The sequence below is a fragment of the Phoxinus phoxinus genome (assembly GCF_949152265.1).
Source record: "Phoxinus phoxinus genome assembly, chromosome: 18".
In the NCBI taxonomy this organism is placed as follows: Eukaryota; Metazoa; Chordata; class Actinopteri; order Cypriniformes; family Leuciscidae; genus Phoxinus; species Phoxinus phoxinus.
The window spans coordinates 17,896,738-17,921,083 of NC_136893.1; the positions used below are offsets into that span (position 1 = coordinate 17,896,738).

Below are 24,346 nucleotides of genomic sequence, written 5' to 3' on the forward strand. Positions count from 1 at the left end.
GTAAATCATGTTTTTTTTCTCTCTATCCAGTTTGTGGTAATTGAATGAATGGCTTTTCTGAGGTAAATGTCAATTTAATTTTGTAACATTGTTCTCAAAGCTGTTTTATTGAAGTTTTTTTTCGGGGATGAAACACGAGCGGTTACATGAGACATTATACATTTCGGTAAGTTGTAATGTAGCTATCTTTCAGCTTCTGATGTGCATTCATGTTTGTTTGGTGCTGTAATAGTAGTAATGAGGAATGATGGGTTTACGTTTGATCCGTGCTGTCTCTTGAACTGAGCTTGAGGCGCTATACAGTGATGATCTGTCACCGTAAAAGAGTGCCAAAAACACATTTATTGTTTGAATTTCATGATAAAATCTACAGAATTTGAAAACTTTAAACTTTTTGTTTCATATTAAAAATGACAAAACAAGAGTTTATTGTGATTATTGGATGGGTGCAGCATAATCCTATTTAGTCACGCAAACGCAGCAACATGGTAATCAGGGCAATCCAAATAATCGTCATCCATGCAAGAGTCAAAGTCCAAATAATCAGAATCGTAGTCCTCCATGCCAGTGTCGAAAACCATTTAATCAGTCAGACAACAAATAAACAAAACAAGCCAGAACAAAAACGAGAACAGACTTGAGAACAGACCTTAAAGTTGACGAGTGACATACAATAATGACTCCGTGACATGAACTAACACAGACAGGGTATTTATGCACAGACACTAACAACGTAAATGGGAACAGCTGGGTGCAATCACAAGTGATGGGAACAAACAAGGATTATGGGAAATGTGGTTCCAGGATGAATGGAGACAGGAAAAAAGGGACCTCTAGTGGACATCCAGTGGAAACACAACAGACACTGTGACAATTGTATTTAAAGGTAGGGTAGGTCAGAATTGTCTAAAAAAACTTTTATTCAAATTTGTTTAAACTGTCTTTATATACCAATGCATAATTAAAATGCAAGTACTCTGAAATAGAGAGTATAAAAAACCGAGTGGCTGTAGTGTATTTAATCTTCATTAAACACAGCTCATTAATTCCATTCACTCCCACCTAAAAACGGGTGCGCGACTGCGCGCACGTGGGCAGAGCCAATTATAGCGGCGGTAGTCATGGCGACGGAGAGTGACAGTCACGGCTAGCTGTAGGCTGGGGTGAAACCCACAGCCTTTACAGACCAGTTTGCAGGCAGAAGTGAGACCCAGAGAGGTGTTTTGCTGGTAGTTTTATAATGTTCTTATCAAAGCACCCATCCCAAACAAAAGGAACTAAGGAACCCCCTTAACCCCTCCCTAGCCCGGGGATCTTCTCACCTCTGTCTCAGTGTCTCACACACACACAGCTGTATCAACGTTACAACAGGAAAACTCAAAATACAGAACACATGGCATTCAATTTTATCATTGAGAAAACAAAATAAGAAATAAAGGATTAAAATTGCCACTACAGAGGCGTTCCAACAGCTGATGCTAGAGACACTGTGGTCTTTACCGTCCTCATTAACAAGCCCAATACTTGCTTGATGCTGGTTTCAAGTGAGCGGAGCAGAAACAGTTAACATTTGCACTTTATTTTTCATTTTTAGTACCAGATTAACTAAACGGGACAAATTAGCGTGAGAGAGCAATCCTGCGCAGATGGGAGTGGAAAGTTATGCGAGTTATCTGCTGACGATGCGCAATTGAAAGAACAGAGACGCAACCGGATCACTTCATAATGACCAACGCAATCCACCAAGAGCAGCGCTGTAGATTTAGAAATTATGATTTTCCCCTGTTGTAGTTTAATTCACAGGACCAGACACCAGTTATTTTGCCAAGAGATCTCTTATTTATTTTATCATAATGTGAAGACATAGGAGAGTGACAATGGACCATACAAAGGTTTTCCAGCTTCTCTGCTCTGGACAAAGAGGTTCGATTTTATATGCTACTGACCAAAAAAACGACATTACCAGTGGAACATATACATTAGCAGAAGAACATATGGTTTCTATTAACACGGAATGTATTTCTCATCCCTATGCTTTGATGGAAACACTGCAGACACATTTCATGTCTCTTAACCCTTCCAGCACACACTCTCTCACCGTTCATGCGGGTTAGCTTGTGTAATGGAAATTTTACATTTAGAGGTGTTCTTTTATTTTTATATGGGTACAACTTTTATTAACGTTGAAGATGTATTGTTTACTCATAAGAATTTAAAGGAATATAATCATATAAGCAAAAAGCACATTATTAAAGATATATAACCAAGCTTTTAGAAATGTATAAGTTAGGACAAACTTGCAGGAACGAAATGTTCTCTGAGTCATGTGAAATGTGACAATATGTGTGTGCGCAGTTTCGATCAGCACATGAGATCTGCAGCTAAAAACAGGAAACTTTTGCTGACATGACATTGTTCTGTCTGGATAGAATTTATTTTAGACATGAATCATGAGCTAAGACGTCTGGGTTTAAGGTAACAATGGGTTTTTTACACAGGATGTGTTAGGGTATATAACATTGGCGAAAGGGACTAGCCTTTGCCTTCTCATGTCAGACGCTCTCTGTGTGGGAACGTCTTATTTCATGCATGAAATAAAATACTTTGTTTAATCTTTTGAGAATCGACTTTGTCTCCTTCATCCAGGTTTTAATATTGATAAATTTCCACAACACTTGTCATGTCTCTCTCACACATATGTATTCAAGAACACTATGATTCACAAAATACAATGATTATGGATACAAATTAAAAGTAACAATACAGATACTTAATACAACTGATTAATATAAAAAAATATGAATAATACTGAAAACAATATTAAATTATGAAATTTTTGTTTTAAGACAGTAAAAAAAAATCATGCTGGAAAATAGGGCTGGGACAATACACCTATCTCACGATTCGATACTATCACGATACTTGGGTGCCGATACGATATGTATTGCGATAAAAAAAAAAAGTAAGATTTGCGATATTGAAATTTTTTTAAGACTAGACCATCAGGAAAAGTTAAATCATACACTTATACAGAATGTACATGATGTATAAGATGAGTCATATTTACAAAAACAAATCATCACATCTTTCTGACTTTTATTTCAGAAGCATCATACAATACTACTACATTCTCTTGAATAAATGATTCAATAACAAATAATTTTTTTAACAGTCACTTGTCGCCAATGTAACAATGTCATCGATAAATGCGTTATTTTAAAGCAACACCAAGGAACTTTTCCTCTGCGGACGCCCTACAGGTTGGAAGCAGAATTGTCCATTACCGCTGTCGTAAATAATTTTGCCTACCGCAGCCTATTGTTGCACTCACGCTCGCTGTTTATCCAGCACCGGCTTTGGAATGAACGATGTCCACTGACAAGGTAGAGTATGTTGTATGATTTTATGAAAGTATGATGTATTGCGACACCAGAAACGAAGAAAAACGAAATAATGACTATTGTAACGCTTGACGGAAAGCAAGTCAAATTTGTAGTTTTCTTATGTCTCATTAGAACTACAGAAACTACAATCTGGCAATCTTACATAGTGTGGTTATAGCAGATATAGGACCGCAAAGCGGAGGCATAAGTGCCTTTCACCCTGTTACGACTTGATGAACCACTGAAACGATTTTGGAAACATTATTTTAAGGTAAAACAATCTTCCTTAGTGTTGCTTTAAGCACCAAGTTTTTATCAAATTTTGATTGCTATCGTAGACATCAGTGTTCATATTTGAACTTTAAACTTTTATCCAAGTACTTCTATGATAATTTTAACTATTGCATCACAGAAATAATGATACTATGAGGTTGAAAAGCTGTTTCATGACAACTCTCTCCGGGTCAGCGGCAGCGCCAACACAGCTTTGAAATTCAAAGTTTGAATGTTGCGATATGATTTTGTCAAAGTTTAATAGACAGACGAATTGAAAGATTGTGTGGGTGTTTGAATCGAGATCACAGTCTTTTAAAGATGAATCATGCAGCTCTATTGTCTTATCTCTCTCTCAGAGATGTAGTATGAGTAGCGTGAGGGCTTTTCAGTGCTTTCAGTCTCACTTGGGATATTACGTCACTCCTAGATAACGACACATTTCATCCTCTGTTGGAACGAAAGTGGCTAACTTCTGTCAACATCATCTACAAGCAAGGACAAAAATAAAGCAATTGAATTTGAATTAATATCGACTCTGGAATAAAAACATGTATTTTATTTATAAAAAAATAATAATAATTCTCCCAGCCCTACTGGAAAACACTACCCTTCATCAGCAGGACAGATCTCCACGCTACTGTTAGTGACCCGTATTCCATAATGGCCTGCCCAGTACTGGGTATCCTTCCCACCATGAGTGAAACTGATAAACCGAACTCCAGGTCCATAATCCTTAAAGACGTGGGTCATCTTAAATAAAGCAGAATAAACACAGGGACAGTTAAGCTTTGACTATTAGTTTGACTACAAGGGAATAACTGGACTGTCGGTATTATTCTACTCACTTGACACCACGGCTCACTGTTCCCAAAACTAAATCTAACTTTCTCAGGCTGAAAGGTGCTGATGGGGTTTTTCCTCTGATCAAGCAACTCTACACAGATCTGATACTCACTTCCACAATCAGAGCGTGGGGCATACCTGCACCAGACAAACAGCAAATAAAAGTCTTCCTATTAACAAAGTGACCTTTCATATTAGAACATATTCGATTTTTGTCAAACGCAAGTACTGTGTTCTTAAAGGGATAGTTCACCTAAAAATTATGTCATAATTTACTCACCATCATGTCGTTCCAAACCTGTATCAATTTCTTTATTTTAAGGACAAATTATGTTTTGAAAGTGAATGAGTCCAAACAACAATGTCCTTTGACTAGAGATGTTCCGATTCCGATACTAGTATCGGAAATGCCGCCAATACTAATAAAAATTCTGGCATTGGTATCGGCGAGTACTTGTACCCATGTACCGATCTGATACCATTTTCATAAACAATACCTAGTTATTGTACGCTAGCTTTGCTTAACGCTGCAAATAGGAGATCAAGTCTTATTCGCTGCTCTAAACAGTGGTTTCCCGCGGCAACACAGGAAGTTGTGCTGTGTCGCCACAAGCAACCACCGTTTAGAGCAGTGAAGAAGAAATGAAAATGCACGCGCTAGCAGTATGTCCGCTGTTTGGCAATATATAACCGACAAAATTATCGAATTTATTGTTCTGGATGACCAGCCACTGTCAGTCGTCAAAAACGTTGGATTTTGCCGCTTAATTGAACATTTGGAGCCCCGGTACAGTTTGTCTGGTCGCAAATACATCTCTGAAACAGCGCTCCCTAAGCTATTCGAGACGTGAACAAGAGTGCGTGAACACATTTCATGTAAACTAAAAGATGTGCAAACAATCAGCTTTACTATCGACATCTGGAGCTGCGACGTGACCCCGCTGTTTGACAAGCACACTGGGTACAGTGACGCCGTCAACTTTAAGTTTTAAAGAGATTATTTTCTTAAATTAATTCATATATAATTTTTTTGATTCCTAGATTTATTTGTTGTACTGTTTTTTTATTCAGTTATATTGTAAAACTAAAATACCTTTTTCAGTTTACAGTAGTAGATTTGTGGCTGCATTTGAAGTTGTGGCTGCATTTGAAGCACTGTGAAATGTACAGGGGTGATAGTAGAAAAAAATTCTGAGCCTGAACTTTTTTCCCTGGGAGGTAAGCGGGCCCCTAAGCCGAGATATATGCCCTGATCAACATAATTGTCAAGCGGGATCCAGGGGTGTGCTCCCCTGGGAGAACATTTTGATAAATAGTCCCTTAAATGATTTTGATATTAAAATAATTTTTTCAACAATTTTTTACAAATATTTTTAATTAGGGATGCACCGATACCACTTTTTGCAGAACGAGTCCGATACTTTCATTTTTGATTCTCACCGATACCGTAACCGATCCCTGCATTTTCACTACATTTGTCATTTTTAAATGTATTAGTAGATAAACCAAAATAATATAAATCATATCAGTTGGCTTAATTTGTTCATCAAATATATATTTCTTTCAGTTATTTTCATGCTTAATTAAGCCTGCTAAAATGCATTGAGCTTCTGTTACTTTCACTCTTCATTCTATTGCTCTATCATATTTTATCTTTCATTTAATAGTACAGCAAATATTTAGAGCAGCTCCAGAAGGGCTCAGTGCTGAGGATTGGGTCAGCGGTACAAATGTTTAGACACCAGTGAAATACCAATTATTTAATCCAATTTTGATACTACAACAAAAACTACCAGCCTAATTAATGTGAATTAAAAACATTATTAACAAAATAAGAACAAATAATCAAATTTCAAATAAATACAATAGAACAAAGGCAGGCTACAAATGAATTAAACAGTGTTTTTAGAGTTTTTCAGGTAGATCTAACAGGTACAGAAATTTTAATAAAGTAATCAATTGTGAAACAAATTGCATATTCATTACTGTATAAATTATATATAGATGTATATTTTTGTAAAATCTGAAAAGGGTAGCCTAGTTAGTCAAGAGCAGTGAGTAATTTATCTGACCTTTGTTTATTAACATTAAAACAGCAGCAGGTTTATTAAACTGCGGCCCCTTTAAGACGAACGCACGGACCCCATTTGAACATGGCTTCGTTCACCTGAGGTAACCGACTTTGTTTACTAGGATACTCACCAAGACGGGCGTTTTTACATAATTTTGAGTGAATTCGTCCGTACAAGTGCAAGACGTGAAAGACAATTTAATTCAGTATTTGAGCCCTGAGACACTGGTTTGCGCGGCGCATGCTTTGGATGTTTGCGTTCATGGAACCAAACGTCCAGTAATAATGTAGGGAACCACTCGTTATACAATTTTTTTTTACTTTACTTAAGTTACATATACGATTTAGTTTTCATCCATATAACACGTGCTGAGTGTCAGCAATCAAGAGCATTCAACAGAATTGTGCGCTCGCTCTCTCTCTCTCTCTCTCTCTCTCTCTCTCTCTCTCTCTCTCTCTCTCGTCAGTTAACGTTAATAATAATCTACATGGCTCGTTGTGACGTCTGTGGGATGAGCTCGACCCTCTCGCGCGTCTGTTCCGCTGCACGCTTAATCCACTGCACGGTTTTCTCTTGTCAGCTTGCGCACCACAGCTATCAGTTACTACACACGCTGCATGGTAGTTGTAACGCTGTAGACCGAATCAAAAAGACGAAGCAGGATCCACATGCAGCAGCTTTATTAGCTCAACTTAAAACTAGACAGACTTAGACTTGGGAACAGGGATCAGGAACAAAACGAACAAACAACATTACAAAGTCAAGAACCCACAAACACTGACACAAGACACAGGGTTTAAATACAGAGGCAAACAAGCTAAACTAGATAACAAGGGGGCGTGGCTAATTAGAAACACATGGGAACAATGATCAGACAATTAACAAGACACATGGCAAACAGGGAATCACATGACAGACAACAAGGAACAAAACCCACACCGTGACATAGCCCCTCCTCTATGGGCGGCTCCTGACGCCCATAAGGGACAAAAAACAAAGACAAAAAAACAAAACATGAAAGTTCAGGTGGGCGGTGATGCGGAGGCGGACTCGGGGGAGGGATGGAGGGCCAGGCCCGTGGAGCGGAAGAGGGCCTAGAGATTGAGGCTGGACAGACGGCCAGAGCGGAGCTGGAGGCCAGGGCGGAGCTGGAGGCCAGGGCGGAGCTGGAGACCAGGGCGGAGCAGGACCCTCGGGCGCCCACGGCGGTGAAGACCCCTCGGGCGCCCACGGCGGTGAAGACCCCTCGGGCGCCCACGGCGGTGAAGACCCCTCGGGCACCCACGGCGGTGAAGACCCCTCGGGCGGCCACGGCGGTGAAGACCCCTCGGGCGGCCACGGCGGTGAAGACCCCTCGGGCGGCCACGGCGGTGAAGACCCCTCGGGCGGCCACGGCGGTGAAGACCCCTCGGGCGGCCACGGCGGTGAAGACCCCTCGGGCGGCCACGGCGGTGAAGACTGTGCAGGCGGCCGGGACGGGGCAGGTCCTTCGGGCGGCCACAGCGGAGAAGACTGTGCAGGCGGGCGGAACGGGGCAGGTCCTTCGGGCAGCCACGGCGGAGAAGACTGTGCAGGCGGGCGGAACGGGGCAGGTCCTTCGGGCGGCCATGGCGGAGACGACCACTCGGGTGACCACGGCACAGGAACAGAACCCGGCTCAGCGACAGCAACCGGCTCAGGAAAAGCGACAGACACCAGCTCAGGAACAGGGGCGGACGTGGCGTGCACCATCTCTGGCTGGGCGGACGTGGCGTGCACCGTCTCTGGCTGGGCGGACGTGGCGTGCACCGTCTCTGGCTGGGCGGACGTGCACCGTCTCTGGCTGGGCGGACGTGCACCGTCTCTGGCTGGGCGGACGTGGCGTGCACCGTCTCTGGCTGGGCGGACGTGGCGTGCACCGTCTCTGGCTGGGCGGACGTGGCGTGCACCGTCTCTGGCTGGGCGGACGTGGCGTGCACCGTCTCTGGCTGGGCGGACGTGGCGTGCACCGTCTCTGGCTGGGCGGACGTGGCGTGCACCGTCTCTGGCTGGGCGGACGTGGCGTGCACCGTCTCTGGCTGGGCGGACGTGGCGTGCACCGTCTCTGGCTGGGCGGACGTGGCGTGAAGCTCTGGCTCTGGCTCGGCAGGACTGACGTGAAGCTCTGGCTCTGGCTCGGCAGGACTGACGTGAAGCTCTGGCTCTGGCTCGGCAGGACTGACGTGAAGCTCTGGCTCTGGCTCGGCAGGACTGACGTGAAGCTCTGGCTCTGGCTCGGCAGGACTGACGTGAAGCTCTGGCTCTGGCTCGGCAGGACTGACGTGAAGCTCTGGCTCTGGCTCGGCAGGACTGACGTGAAGCTCTGGCTCTGGCTCGGCAGGACTGACGTGAAGCTCTGGCTCTGGCTCGGCAGGACTGACGTGAAGCTCTGGCTCTGGCTCGGCAGGACTGACGTGAAGCTCTGGCTCTGGCTCGGCAGGACTGACGTGAAGCTCTGGCTCTGGCTCGGCAGGACTGACGTGAAGCTCTGGCTCTGGCTCGGCAGGACTGACGTGAAGCTCTGGCTCTGGCTCGGCAGGACTGACGTGAAGCTCTGGCTCTGGCTCGGCAGGACTGACGTGAAGCTCTGGCTCTGGCTCGGCAGGACTGACGTGAAGCCCTGGCACTGGTTCGGCAGGACTGACGTGAAGCTCTGGCTCTGGCTCGGCAGGACTGGCGTGAAGTGCAGGCTCGGCTGGACTGGCGTTCTCAGGCTCGGCGGGCATGACGCTCTCAGTCTCAGGCTCGGCTGGACTGGCGTGAAGTAGCTCAGGAACAGGCTCAGGCTCCGGAACAGACGCGATCTCAGGAACAGAAAGCGTGAAGGCGGCCATCCTGGGAACCAGAATTAGGCGTAGCCACCTTCTTGGCTGGAGACTCCCCAAAGCTGCTGCTAGATCCATTTGTGGTGGGTTCTTCTGTAACGCTGTAGACCGAATCAAAAAGACGAAGCAGGATCCACATGCAGCAGCTTTATTAGCTCAACTTAAAACTAGACAGACTTAGACTTGAGAACAGGGATCAGGAACAAAACGAACAAACAACATTACAAAGTCAAGAACCCACAAACACTGATACAAGACACAGGGTTTAAATACAGAGGCAAACAAGCTAAACTAGATAACAAGGGGGCGTGGCTAATTAGAAACACATGGGAACAATGATCAGACAATTAACAAGACACATGGCAAACAGGGAATCACATGACAGACAACAAGGAACAAAACCCACACCGTGACAGTAGTAGGCCTATCGGTTGTTGCTCGGTATCGATGCATCCCTGTTTTTAATAATTCAAGCACTTTTCAAGTACCTCTTAAAAAATATGTCTGTTTTCAAGGGTTTTACAGGACTTCAATTTAAAAAAAGTCAAATTCAAGTACTTCAAGCACCTTGTACGAACCCTTGCACTCCATGACTTTTACGTTTAGCGCTGCCAGTGTGGGAAACACAAACACAAAACAAATTTGCACGTGGAGTGACTGCTGAATTAATCTGATTGGCCCAAATCAGCCCCTACCCTATTACTGATTGGCTGAAGTAGGCTTACTGGTGTGGTTTAGTGAAAGCGCCTCTCAGATCTTGGGAATTGTCAGATCACGCGAACCTGATTATTCTTTTTTTTCTTCTTTTTTTTTCGCAGGCACGTCTGTAGGCTACGCCGGAAATCCGGCGTGACACCGGAGCGCTATCAGGCCTGAATGTATGTCAGATAATAAAAAATATTCTAGTTCACTGTGTGTATTTGTTCATGTTTTATTTATTTAAAGGGGGGGTAAAATACTTAGTTTCAGTCAATCTCATGTTAATCTTGAGTACCTATAGAGTAATAGTGCGTCCTTCATATCTCCAAAAAGTCTTTAGTTTCATCATATTTATAAAATAAAAATACAGCTTTCCGATTGTAAGAGCCATTTTGTCTTTATTTAAATCTTATATAAGTGTGTGTCCAGTAGGGGTCTCTCTTTGGGTAATTGGTTGCTGAATATAGGTAGGAACCTTCCTTCACCCCTCCTTGAACTGCCACCTTAACGTGGTGGAGGGGTTTGAGTACCCGAATGACCCTAGGAGCTATGTTGTCCGGGGCTATATGCCCCTGGTAGGGTCTCCCAAGGCAAACAGGTCCTAGGCGACGGGTCAGACTAAGAGTAGTTCAAAAAGCCCTTTATGAAGAAAATTAAATCGAGGACCGTGACGTCGCCCGGTATGGCGCAGCCGGGGCCCCACCCTGGAGCCAGGCCCGGGGTTGGGGCTCGTATGCGAGCGCCTGGTGGCCGGGCCTCCCCCCACGGGGTCCGGCCGGGCTCAGCCCGAAGGAGCGACGTGGGGCCGCCTTCCCGTGGGCTCACCACCTGCAGGAGGGGCCGTAAGGGGCCGGTGCATAGAGGATCGGGCGGCAGTCGAAGGCGGGGGCCTCGACAACCCGATCCCTGGACACGGAAACTAGCTCTAGGGACGTGGAACGTCACCTCGCTGGCGGGGAAGGAGCCTGAGATTGTGCGTGAGGTTGAGAGGTTCCAACTAGAGATAGTTGGAATCACCTCTACGCACAGCTTAGGCTCTGGAACCACACTCCTTGAGAGAGGATGGACTCTTCACCACTCTGGAGTTGCCCATGGTGAGAGGCGGGCGGGCTGGTGTGGGTTTGCTCATAGCCCCCCAACTCAGCCGCCATGTGTTGGAGTTTACCCCGGTGAATGAGAGGGTCGTTTCCCTGCGCCTACGGGTTGGGGATAGGTCTCTCACTGTCGTGTGTGCCTACGGGCCAAACGGCAGTGCAGAGTACCCGGCCTTCTTGGAGTCTCTGGGAGGGGTGCTGGAAAGTGCTCCGACTGGAGACTCCGTCGTTCTACTGGGGGACTTCAACGCCCACGTGGGCAACGACAGTGTTACCTGGAGGGGCGTGATTGGGATGAACGGCCCCCCTGATCTGAACCCGAGCGGTGTTCAGTTATTGGACTTCTGTGCTAGTTACAGTTTGTCCATAACGAACACCATGTTCAAGCATAAGGGTGTCCATCAGTACACGTGGCACCAGGACACCCTAGGCCGTAGGTCGATGATCGACTTTGTGGTCGTTTCATCTGATCTGCGGCCGTATGTCTTGGACACTCGGGTAAAGAGAGGGGCGGAGCTGTCAACTGATCACCACCTGGTGGTGAGTTGGATCCGATGGCGGAAGAGGAAGCTGGACAGACTCGGCAGACCCAAGCGTACTGTAAGGGTCTGCTGGGAACGTTTGGCCGAGTCTCCTGTCAGAGAGATCTTCAACTCCCACCTCCGGCGGAGCTTCGACCGGATCCCGAGGGAGGCTGGAGATATTGAGTCCGAGTGGACCATGTTCTCCACCTCCATTGTCGAAGCGGCCGCTCGGAGCTGTGGCCGTAAGGTCTCCGGTGCCTGTCGAGGCGGCAATCCCCGAACCCGGTGGTGGACACCGGAAGTAAAGGATGCCGTCAAGCTGAAGAACGAGTCCTATCGAGCCTGGTTGGCTTGTGGGACTCCTGAAGCAGCTGACGGGTACCGGCAGGCCAAGCGAACTGCAGCCCGGGTGGTTGTGGAGGCAAAAACTCGGGCCTGGGAGGAGTTCGGTGAGGCCATGGAAAAGGACTATCGGCTGGCCTCGAAGAGATTCTGGCAAACCGTCCGGCGACTCAGGAGAGGGAAGCAGTGCCCTACCAACGCTGTTTACAGTGGAGGTGGGCAGCTGTTGACCTCAACTGGGGATGTTGTCGGACGGTGGAAGGAATACTTCGAGGATCTCCTCAATCCCGCCGTCACGTCTTCCATGGAGGAAGCAGAGGCTGAGGTCTCAGAGGTGGACTCGTCCATCACCCAAGCTGAAGTCACCGGGGTAGTCAAAAAACTCCTCGGTGGCAAGGCACCGGGGGTGGATGAGATCCGCCCTGAGTACCTCAAGTCTCTGGATGTTGTGGGGCTGTCTTGGCTGACACGCCTCTGCAGCATCGCGTGGCGGTCGGGGACAGTGCCTCTGGGATGGCAGACCGGGGTGGTGGTCCCTCTTTTTAAGAAGGGGGACCGGAGGGTGTGTTCCAACTATAGGGGGATCACACTTCTCAGCCTCCCTGGGAAAGTCTATGCCAGGGTACTGGAGAGGAGAATACGGCCGATAGTAGAACCTCGGATTCAGGAGGAACAGTGCGGTTTTCGTCCGGGCCGTGGAACACTGGACCAACTCTATACCCTCTACAGGGTGCTGGAGGGTTCATGGGAGTTTGCCCAACCAATCCACATGTGCTTTGTGGATTTGGAGAAGGCATTCGACTGTGTCCCTCGTGGCGGCCTGTGGAGGGTGCTCCGGGAGTATGGGGTCCGGGGTCCTTTGCTAAGGGCTGTCCGGCCCCTGTACGACCGAAGCAGGAGCTTGGTTCGCATTGCCGGCAGTAAGTCAGACTTCTTCCCGGTGCATGTTGGACTCCGGCAGGGCTGCCCTTTGTCGCCGGTTCTGTTCATAATTTTTATGGACAGAATTTCTAGGCGCAGCCAGGGGCCGGAGGGTGTCTGGTTTGGGAACAACACGATTTCGTCTCTGCTCTTTGCGGATGATGTTGTCGTGTTGGCCCCATCAGACCAGGACCTTCAGCATGCACTGGGACGGTTTGCAGCCGAGTGTGAAGCGGCTGGGATGAGAATCAGCACCTCCAAATCCGAGGCCATGGTCCTCAGTCGGAAAAAGGTGGCTTGCCTACTTCAGGTTGGTGGAGAGTTCCTGCCTCAAGTGGAGGAGTTCAAGTATCTTGGGGTCTTGTTCACGAGTGAGGGAAGGATGGAACGGGAGATTGACAGACGGATCGGTGCAGCTTCCGCAGTAATGCGGACGATGTACCGGTCTGTCGTGGTGAAGAAAGAGCTGAGCCGCAAGGCGAAGCTCTCGATTTACCGGTCAATCTACGTTCCTACTCTCACCTATGGTCATGAGCTTTGGGTCATGACCGAAAGGACAAGATCCCGGATACAGGCGGCCGAAATGAGCTTTCTCCGCAGGGTGGCTGGGCGATCCCTTAGAGATAGGGTGAGGAGCTCGGCCACTCGGGAGGAGCTCAGAGTAGAGCCGCTGCTCCTCAGTGTAGCGTAGCATAGCTTAGCGGTCAAAAAACTGTGTGCACCTTCCCTCCAGCAACACATGTCACAAAAAAAAGCTTTTGTTGATCTTTTGGGTTTGTGTGATGAAGTAAAAGGTATTCATGGTTCTTTGATGGGTATGTTACCTGAAAGTGAGAAGGAAAAACATGACACATGGTTTAAGGCAAAAATGATTGTAAACAATGATTTTATTTCTGAAGTCAAAATGTGGGTATCATGTAATGAAAATGATGAAATTATTACAACTGAAGTCATGACTGACAATGTTGATGGGGTCAATCCAGATGATAGTATTTCAAATGTTGGTAGTAGACGTCCAAGTAAAGTGAGTACATGCAGTAGTGTTTCTTCTGCCAGAATTATAGCCGAGGCAAACAAGGCTGCACTGCTTGCTCGTATGGCAGCTTTAAAGGAAAGACAGGACTTGGAGGAGCAAGAGCATGTGATTAAGAGGAAAAAGGAGCAACTGGAACTGAAAGCAATGCTAGTAGAATCCAATGCTAAACTTGCAGTTCTAAAGGCCTCTGAAAGTCGCAGTGTTTCAAATGCCTCTCATGTTGTGAAGTCTCAATTGGAAAAGGAAGAAGGGAAAGCATCTGCAACTATCTTAAATCCAATGGCGGAGGAGTTTGAACTAGTTGGCTATAGCAAAACTGCAGATAAAGTACCAGCAGTGGATCCCTTTTTGATGTCTTCTGTGCCGTATCAGGAAATTTGTCAGCAGCCTTGGCAGGAATGTATGGACTCAGAAAGGCGGAATTCCCAGCATGCACTTGGAGACACATCAGTTCAACCTCGTAGACCTTTGGCATCTGAAATGATTTCTCGACCCACATCAGTTCAACATGGACAACAAGCATCTGACGTGGGATGTTGTCAGTTTCCAGCTCAGTATATGATCCACTTGGATTTTTGGCACCAGTTGTGCTACCTGCTAAGATCATGCTACAGGAGTTCTGTCGGAGGAATGTCGGTTGGGATGAGACTGTGCCCTACGACATTTTGCGTGACTGGACAAGGTGGTTGAAGGAGCTGAATGCACTGTCTGAGTTCAAAGTTGAGAGATGCCTTAAGCCCACAAGCTGTGGGTCTTGCATAAATGCCCAGCTTCATCATTTTTCGGACGCAAGCGAACAAGGGTATGGCACGGTCACTTACCTTAGAATCAAGAATAGCAACAGTGACATTCATGTTGCCTTCCTCATGGGCAAGGCCAGAGTAACACCTTTAAAGGTCATCACAGTTCCCTGTTTGGAGTTAACTGCTGCTGTGCTTGCTGTTCGTGTTGACCTGATGTTAAAGAAAGAGCTGAGGCTCCAGTTGCAAGAATCTGTCTTTTGGACAGACAGCACATCTGTGCTCAAGTACATCATGAATGAGGACAAGCGTTTTCATACTTTTGTGGCAAACAGAGTCTCTATTATCAGAGAAGGCACAAAGACATCACAGTGGCGATATGTTGGCTCAAAGGAGAATCCAGCTGATGATGCATCCAGAGGAAGGAGCGCTGGAGATTTTATTAAGAAAAAACAATGGATAGAAGGTCCCAAGTTTCTGTACAAATCAGAAGAGGATTGGCCCAAAAATCTTGTGCACACTGCAGTAGGGGTTGACGACCTCGAGGTCAAGAAAGAAGTTGTTGTAAATGTGGTAAATACTCAAGGTTCACTGAAGGGTACAGATTGGCTGATGGCCTACTTTTCAGATTGGAGGAAACTTCGAGTAGCAGTTGCCTGGTTGCTTAGGTTGAAGAAGATATTATTGTTGAGAAGAACTCACAAGAGGATTGAGTTGAATATTGCTGATGCTAACAAACAGAGTGCCTTGGTGCAAGAGAGTCGGATAGTTAAAGGTGCAACAGAAGGACAAACCTTGTCAGCAGAAGATCTTATGGAAGCTGAGCTGACCATAATCTGCTACTGCCAACAGCAAAGATTCCCTGAGGAGATCGCTGCTTTGTCTTCTGGAAAGGATATAGTAAGCAAACGGAGTACCATCTATAAGCTGGATCCATGGTTGGATGATGGGCTTTTGAGAGTCGGAGGGCGGTTGACACGGGGCTCCTTGCCAGAAGAGACAAAATATCCACTACTCCTCACTAAAGATCAGCATGTGGCTACCCTCATACTGAAGGATTTACATCAACAGCTTGGCCATAGTGGGCGTAACCACATGTTGTCTACATTAAGAAGGAGGTATTGGATCACAGGTGCCACCTCAGCTGTGAGAAAGATCATAGCAGAATGTTGTTTCTGTAAAAGATATAATGGCCGGATGATGGGGCAGAAGATGGCTGACCTACCCAAGGAGAGGATTCTGCCAGACCATCCACCATTTACCAACACGGGTGTTGACTATTTTGGACCAATAGTGGTGAAGAAGGGAAGAGGCACAGCTAAGCGTTATGGTGTCATCTTCACCTGCATGGCCAGCAGAGCAGTTCACCTTGAATTGGCCACTTCTCTTGACACGGATACCTGTATTAATGCTCTGCGCCGATTTATCAGTAGAAGAGGGCAAGTGGAGCATCTTCTATCTGATAATGGTACAAATTTCATCGGGGCAAAGAGAGAACTTAGGGAGGCACTTTCATCATTGAATCAGGCTAACATTCAAGGAGTTTTATGCCAGAAAGGGTATAAAGTGGACTTTCAATCCTCCTGCTGGGTCCCATTATGGTGGGGTTTGGGAGCGGGTCATCCGCATGTTGAGGAAAATCCTCACTGCAGTTCTCCAACAGCAGATGCTCAATGACGATGGTTTCCATACAGTCTTGTGTGAAGTTGAGGCCATCTTGAATGATCGACCAATCACCAAATTGTCTGATGATCCAATGGATCTTGAAGCTCTGACCCCTAATCATATCCTGTTGCTGAAAGGAAAACCGACAGTATCTCCTGGATTGTTTGATGCACATGATTTGTACATAAAAAGAAGGTGGAGACAGGTCCAGTACATTTCAGATCTCTTTTGGAAGAGATGGGTGAGAGAATACTTACCTTTGCTTCAGGAAAGACAGAAATGGAATAAAACTAAGAATAGCCTCAAGCCTGGAGACATTGTGACCATCATGGATCCAACGGCGCCTCGAGGCTCCTGGCCACTCGGAAGAGTCTTGGAAACATTTCCTGACAAAAAGGGGCTGGTTCGCTCTGTCCGTTTACAAACTAAGACCACTGTTATAGACAGGCCTGTAGCAAAGCTTTGTTTTTTACACGAGTCTATGGGCTAAGGTGTTTTGTTATAAGAATCATGTGTGTTTATTGTTCTCGCTATTTGTATTTATGTGTGGCTCTTTGTTTATGTGTTGGGAATTGGTATGTTTGATTCATCCCAATTAGGGGCCGGTATGTAAGAGCCATTTTGTCTTTATTTAAATCTTATGTAAGTGTGTGTCCAGTAGGGGTCTCTCTTTGGGTAATTGGTTGCTGAATATAGGTAGGAACCTTCCTTCAGGTGACATGTGTTGCTGGAGGGAAGGTGCACACAGTTTTTTGACCGCTAAGCTATGCTACGCTACACTGAGTTATTCTAGGCCATGCTGCGCAGTAGGAAATCTGTATTGGTGAAAGACTTGGAACTGTGGATTTATTGACTGTCTGTTGGATTCTTGCTTACTGGAAATGAGGACCATTCACGGTAAAATAAATCTACAAATGAAACCATATTAACTTGGTGTGGACATTGCAGTGAATAACAACCCGAGCGAGCGCGTCCATTAACAAGCACCGTCCAGCAACCATCAGCTGCTTAAAGTAGTAGACTTGGCTGCTTCCACCGATTCTATCCGGAAAAAGCCGAGGTCCTTGATTCTGGGCGTGGGCGGAGCTATAGAGTCAAGCGGGAGCATCCACAACATACAAACTGCATCCACTGTTCCAGTAACACTGGGTTCTTTGGGAAGCTGAACAAGGTAAACTTTCCCTCACATCCCAAAACACACTTTTTTGGAGACATTCTTGACATCAACCATTCCTATTTAGCGCTGCTGATGATGATTTCCGGTAGTAGCGCGTCGATGAGCGCGGTCTTTCTCTCCTCTGGTCGACGTGTGCGTGAACGCGCTTTTCCGAGAGCAATGCTCATATAAGGATTTCCACTCTGGTCTACGTCATTAGATCTACGATAGAAAAAAACCAGCCGAAACGTGTTGCAACCCGGAAGTATGATTTTCAGCACAGAAATTCTCTGTTATTCGTTCAAAATAACTTTTCAAACTTTGGCCATTATTAGCATGAGAATCCATCTCTTTAACACTGTAAACAACTCTGAATATATGAAACACCATTGTACCCCCCCTTTAAGGGATAAGTCTGAAGCACACCATAAAATAATTCTATCAATTCATACAGGGCTAGTATGAGTTACAGCTGTATAGATACACACCCAGGTATCGGATCACTACTCGGTATCGGCCGATACCCTGAGTCCAGGTATCGGAATCGGTATCGCGAAGGGAAAAAGGGTATCGGATCATCTCTACCTTTGACTTTCATTGTATTATGGACTTCTAAATATCTTCTTTTACGTATGTTCCACAGAAGAAAGACATTTTGGAACGACATGTGGGTGGGTAAATGATGACAGAACTTTTATTTTTAGGTGAACTATCATAACATAAATGAAGATCTTTTTGATGAAATCAGAGTCAGTCTCCGACACTGTTCACGTTGTAAACAGTGTAGCGCTTCTGGGCTCTATGTCAGAACAAGCATATTTTAGCATATTCTAGTACACCCCAAAACCAAAATCAAGACTTTGTAAAAGGGCATAATAGCACCCCATTACAGGTACACTGTGTACTGTTTTAAGTATTTTATTAGCTAAAATCAATGTCTTTATTCATAAATATGTCCTCAATGGTGTACAATTACTGCCCCGGTAAATTTGAAAGGCTGCACTGCACGGTACTTCATAATTCAGGATTATACTTATGCCGAGCCACAGGAGAAATGCCTAAACTGAATTTAAAAGGAAATGTGAAGGGCGAATTCAAAAACCGAGGGTAAATAACGAGATACCCAGTTGGAAAGAGCTAATGAAGGAGAAAGACTTTGAAAGGGACACTGAAGTTGCCAGCTTTCTTCTTGACGGGTAAGTCAATGTTACGGTCTAAATTACTAGCTTTTTCATTGCTTGCGGTTGTGTAATTCATTATATAGACAGGATAACAGTAGAACATGTAACGTATAGTTAAACTCGACGAAGGGCTATTGTTGTCATAGCTTCTTGGTACATAATGGCTACCGTAGTTGCAACACGCATTTGAAAAAGCGAGGAGCTAGAGAGCACTATTGTTTGAATTAGGGATGCAAACGATTAATCGATTATCGATTAATTGTCGATAATACATTAATCGATCAAACTTATCGATCATCGATTAAGCAGGTTCATGCGCGTGCGTGCTGCTCAACCGCGAAACACAAGCGAGCGCGCCGGGGTTATGTTTGGGACTGTTTTACACCTTCATCATGACTATAAGTTTGCGTGTGCATTCGCAGCCTTTTGTTTTGTGCAAATGTAAGTTGTAATAGTTTATTATGTGTAAGTTTATTATGTGTATTATGTGTATCTATATCTGATTTATCTCATAGCCTATATTGGATGCATTTGGTTAAGAATTGTTGAAGCGTGATCTTTAGCGCGCGCAGCTCAAACGGCAATGCACGGCTAATAATGACTATTGGGACTGTCATATTACATAACATTATAAAGAGAACAATAGTGTAATAAAACATTGTGAAGTATTTGGGTTTAGTTGCCGTGTCGCGTTGTTCCAGGAAGAGCGCGTCCACAACATGAGTCATTCTGAATGGCACGTAACTCAAATTCACTTGTGCATTCACGTCATTTTGTGCAGATATAATTTGTAATATTATGTTTATTTTGTATATATCTGACTAATCTCATATAGATTGCGCTTCTTTGAGTTAAATAACGCGCTGGCAAAGTGCTCAACGGTTATTCATTCAGCGCGCGCCGCTCAAGCAGCATTAATGCACGACTAATAATAACGATGATTAATTTGGGACTGTCATATTACATAACATCAGAACACTATTTTATTAAATCGTTGTGAATTCATTGGGTTTAGTTGCCGTTTTCAGTGCGTTTCAGTGCACGTCTAACGTAACACACTGCAAGCACGCATCTGAGGCGGCGTTGGTGACACGTTGTATTATTAGTCGTTATATTTGATTATTAAATAATTAATTTAATTTAATTATCATTCACATCGAAACATTTTACAATCCTACTAGCCCTTCATTTGGATTAAAAAACATTCTCATTCATTTGGTGAGTAACATAGCGTTTTGAGCAAACCCTGTCATGCTGGCCATATGCACTGCAGCAGACGCATAATTAATCATTAATTTAAATTACGATCGATCATGGGAATTTGTGAAAATTGACATCCCTTCAGTTCTATATTTGAAGTTTCCAGGTCTAGTAATCTTACTGTTACCTTTCTCAGACCAAGCATCAATAAGTGCTGCTAATTAGGGGTGTGCCAAAAAAATCGATTCACAGAAGAATCTAGATTCTCATTGGCAACGATTCAGAATCGATCTGAAATGTCCAAGAATCGATTTAATAAATAAATAAAATCAGCTGGCTGTTCGCCTCCATTTTTGTAACGGGACGTGAGCGGCAAATCACTAAAACAAAAAGGAAGCAAATGGATGAGAGGGAGATCTTTCGTTCCTACCATTTGCATGTGTTTTAAGTCCTGTCAGTTTAACAGGGCGCGCTTGACAGGGCATAAGAACGAGCAGAGAGAGAGAGACCCGGCCGCGCGCGCGCACTCACCCGAGCGCTGTCTGCTCTCTCTCTCCCTCGCGCATATGAATCAAAATCAATTAATACGATGTTGTCGGGAAAAAAACTCTCCAGTGATGAAATGGTTTCTGTGTTGACAAATCTTGTGCGATATCCTAAACTGCCGAATGCATTGCTTGTTTTTTCTGTTTACATTTCATTGTGAATGCTGCTACGTCAGAGCGGCCAAAGCGTCAACAAGATTCCCCGTACTTTTTGACAAGCGTCCTTGACAGGGCGACCATAGCTTTTTTGCAGCTCAAGTCGGCGGCGGTGTGAATGTACAGTCAGCCGCCAGCTGAAGACCAACGCACACTGCAGTGCTTCACGAAACTCCCTGCCAACTCCGAGAGGGCAAAAAAAAAGAAAAAAAAAAAGACTCTGTCTATCGCTGCTTCATCGCCAGGTAGCTTAGGGGTAGGACTATTATTCATTTTGAAAGAAGCACTTTATTTTCATAACTTGTTATTCTTTAAGTTACTGTGTCTGACTGAGAAATATAGATGTTTTTTTGTCTTCACCGGTTGTGTTCTACATGATATTTGTGGTAAACTGCATCTATTTTCAACCATTTTGTATTATGAAGAAGCACTTTTGTTTTGTTCCAACTTATTTTATAGCTAGATACTAATGAGTAGCAATTGAGAACATGTTTTTGATAAAAGGCACTTCCCTGAGAATTGAACTTAATAAATGTGAAAAAGACACTTTAAAGTCTCCGTTTGTCATTCTGTATAGCAAAGCAGATGAGAGTAGATCATTATCAGAAACCCGATTAGAAATCATTATGGATAAAATCGAATCGAATCGTTTTGAATCGAAAATCGATTTTTAATCGAATCGTGGCCTCAAGAATCGGAATCGAATCGAATCGTGAGATGGTAAAAGATTCCCACCCCTACTGCTAATGTTTCAAGTTTTTCAAGTTTACCAGATAGATTATTATGTAGACTTAATATAGTTTAGGCTAAGCCTACCCATATAGATTTTTATTTAACATTTATTTTATGTTGCTTAATGTTTGCAACAGGTGAGCCAGTGCACAATTATTTTTTTATGTATATTAATTTTCTGTGCATAATTTATTTTGTTAAACTACATAAATGCCATTCTGTACCGTATCCCAACTGTTACAATAAAACATCATTTGAGCAATATAACATGCATTTTTGTTCAGTATATAAGCAATATTTTGCTTTTTATGTTAAAGACACTATTGATACCGTGAGAAACGTACATTCTCAGGAAAATAGCCGCTTATCAGTTAATCGTTAATCGATCGATAAGGTCAATCAATTAATGATTAATGAATTAATCGATAATTTGCATCCCTAGTTTGAATGCAAAATATTCCTACACAGTGTACCTTTAAGGTTGAACCACTGTAGTCACATGGACTCTCTGGGCCTTGAAAGTGATAATAACGTTGCAGTCTATGAGGGGATCAAAAAGCCCTTGGCATCCATCAAAATTATCTTAATTTGTGTTCCAAAGATGAACAAATGTCCTACGGGTTTGGAACGACATGAGGGTGAGTAATTAATGAATTAATGACTTTTTTATTTTTTTATTTTTTAAGTCTGCTAAATTGGAACAACTAATTTTGTATTCAATGTACTTTAGTTATATATTTAGTTAATAGTGCTGAGGTCCAACTAAAGATGTCAGTAAATATGTTAATGGTTTTGTAGTATACTTAGTATGAAATACATTTATTTTAAATACATTGTGGTAGGCCTATAGGTTTTTTCCACTAGTGGTAGCATAAAATGGGAGTTTGAGCGAACACTCACCAGTCTGATATTTTGATATGAGGTTGCTGGTGATCCATGAAAGCACCACTATAACCTTCTTTCGTCAAATTAATCAGCTGTCGCTTCAAACATAACCTGAGGACAAATTTTACAGATGATTCATATGTGGATTGGCTTGCTGATCGATTTAACTTTTTTTTTATATCAAAAATATCAAACATACCCATAAGATGTTATAAAACATTTGGTGACTGTGTCGTCCGGCAATGGTCTCCTATTTCCCCAGGCCACCCAGCGGTCACCTCCATTCTTTACAATCTCCCATCCTTGAAAATCATCTAATAAGAACATTAGAAAAATAAAAACACACGTGCGAACATTCATAACATTACATTTATATACTGACATGTTCTGTACATTCCTAATTATGTGGCTCACCATCAGCTTTAGGATTCTTGAGCAAGTTTCGTCGTTGCTTAGTTATAAAGTAAAACAGGCGCCAATCCTCTGGGGGTGTGGAAGCATCACAGGGCTGGATCCCCTCTCTCTGACAGCGCTCTCTCCAGTGTTCAGCACTGTCCACCAGCTCCTTCCACTCACGACACACCAGCCGACAGACTCGCACCACCTGATGTCCAGGCAGGTTCAGTAGGATCTCCTCAACCATAGGTAGAGGAACATCTGGCTGCAGAACTGTGCACTGAAAGAGGAAGAAAGATTACATTTAAGTTCTGATCCTGCTGGAAAGTCCAGTTTGATGTTAGTTCTTAATGTAACTTACCTCGCCTGAACTGCATTGCCTCAGAGCAACATTTATGTGCTCGCTCTCTGACTGACCTGTTCTTTTTTTACAAGGCATTGGTCCTTTAGTTGACACTTTTTTGCGTTTGGGCATACGTGTGGAAAAAGAAGTTACGTCTAGCCCGACGATGTTATAGTAAACAAGCTGAAACACAATTCCTTCGCATTAGTATCGTTCTTTTAACAAGCGATAACGGCTGACGCTGTCGGAGAGCTGAGCTGATCCGTTACACTTTATCAAGTTAGTTTAGACCTCACCCTGTTTTAGCCTATAGGCTACAGTCTATGAGTCACAAGTAGCCTACCAGGAAACTATTCTGTGATCATGTGATTACTGTTACCGTAAGTGTGTGACACCACTGACGAATACAATTCGAGTGGGTCTGGACCCACGGACCCTACACGTAAACCCTTTTATTTTATAGGCTACATGGGTGGATCGCATCCTCATCGGGACACCAGACACTTCCGGTTGACAAGTTGTAGGCTACTGTAAATAATATAGTATTTTGTATTACTATGGCATCAATTGTCAGCAGCATCTAAACATATTGCAGTTGCGTTTGTGCAATAGTGAAGTTCTTACCAGAGTTCATGTCAGTTTTTATTCAGTCCGTCCTATACGGTATGACACTAGCCCTACATCATTTTACTGTTACACCTGCAAAGTTAGAACGGATACATGAAGAACATCTGATTTACATTAGGCTACATATCAGTGGCTTTTAACTATTTATCTCATTGCAGCACATTAGAACTGTCTGTGCCTCATGGTATGAATTCAGTTATTTTCATTTTCTTTTCTTTTTTATGTTTATGTCTATGCTGTAGCCTAATAATCAGTGGGGAACCTTACTTTAATTATTTGTTTTGGGAATGATGTTAAACCTACTGACGCAGTTTAAACAATGACATTAGCCTACATTAATATGATTGTCAAGGGAAGTGATGTATCACGAATATTGTTTAATCAAAAGTTTGTTGAAATCAAGATTCCTGAACCAATGGATTTCGATACTGAATATTGACAATAGGGTCATTACGGTCATTACTCAGATATGTTCCACATGTTGCACATTACTGTCATCTGGTGGTCAAAAGCTATTAAGCTTCAGTAGCCTATTCAGTCACAGCAGCTGGTTTACATGTGGTCACTTATATGTGATCAAATAACAAAATTATATTTAATTTTGAATAAATAAATAAATCTTTGTGAAAGCTTTTAGGTTCAGTGTGCTGTCAGTAAAGTAAAATATGTTAAGTAAGCAAATCCCAA

At 44.0% G+C, this 24,346-nt stretch overlaps 1 protein-coding gene across 1 annotated transcript; it reads right to left on the minus strand.

Annotated features, from left to right (window-relative positions):
* Window positions 1-1,823: 1,823 nt before the first annotated feature.
* LOC306985487 (F-box only protein 44-like) lies at window positions 1,824-23,364 on the minus strand. Its single transcript, XM_079587788.1, has 7 exons — window positions 23,051-23,364; window positions 22,708-22,969; window positions 22,493-22,607; window positions 22,309-22,404; window positions 4,505-4,640; window positions 4,267-4,409; window positions 1,824-4,144 (listed from the first exon to the last, which is right to left on the minus strand). The coding sequence occupies exons 1-7, from the start codon at window positions 23,162-23,164 to the stop codon at window positions 4,141-4,143; spliced, it is 870 nt and encodes a 289-aa protein (XP_079443914.1). The 5' UTR covers window positions 23,165-23,364; the 3' UTR covers window positions 1,824-4,140.
* Window positions 23,365-24,346: the final 982 nt, after the last annotated feature.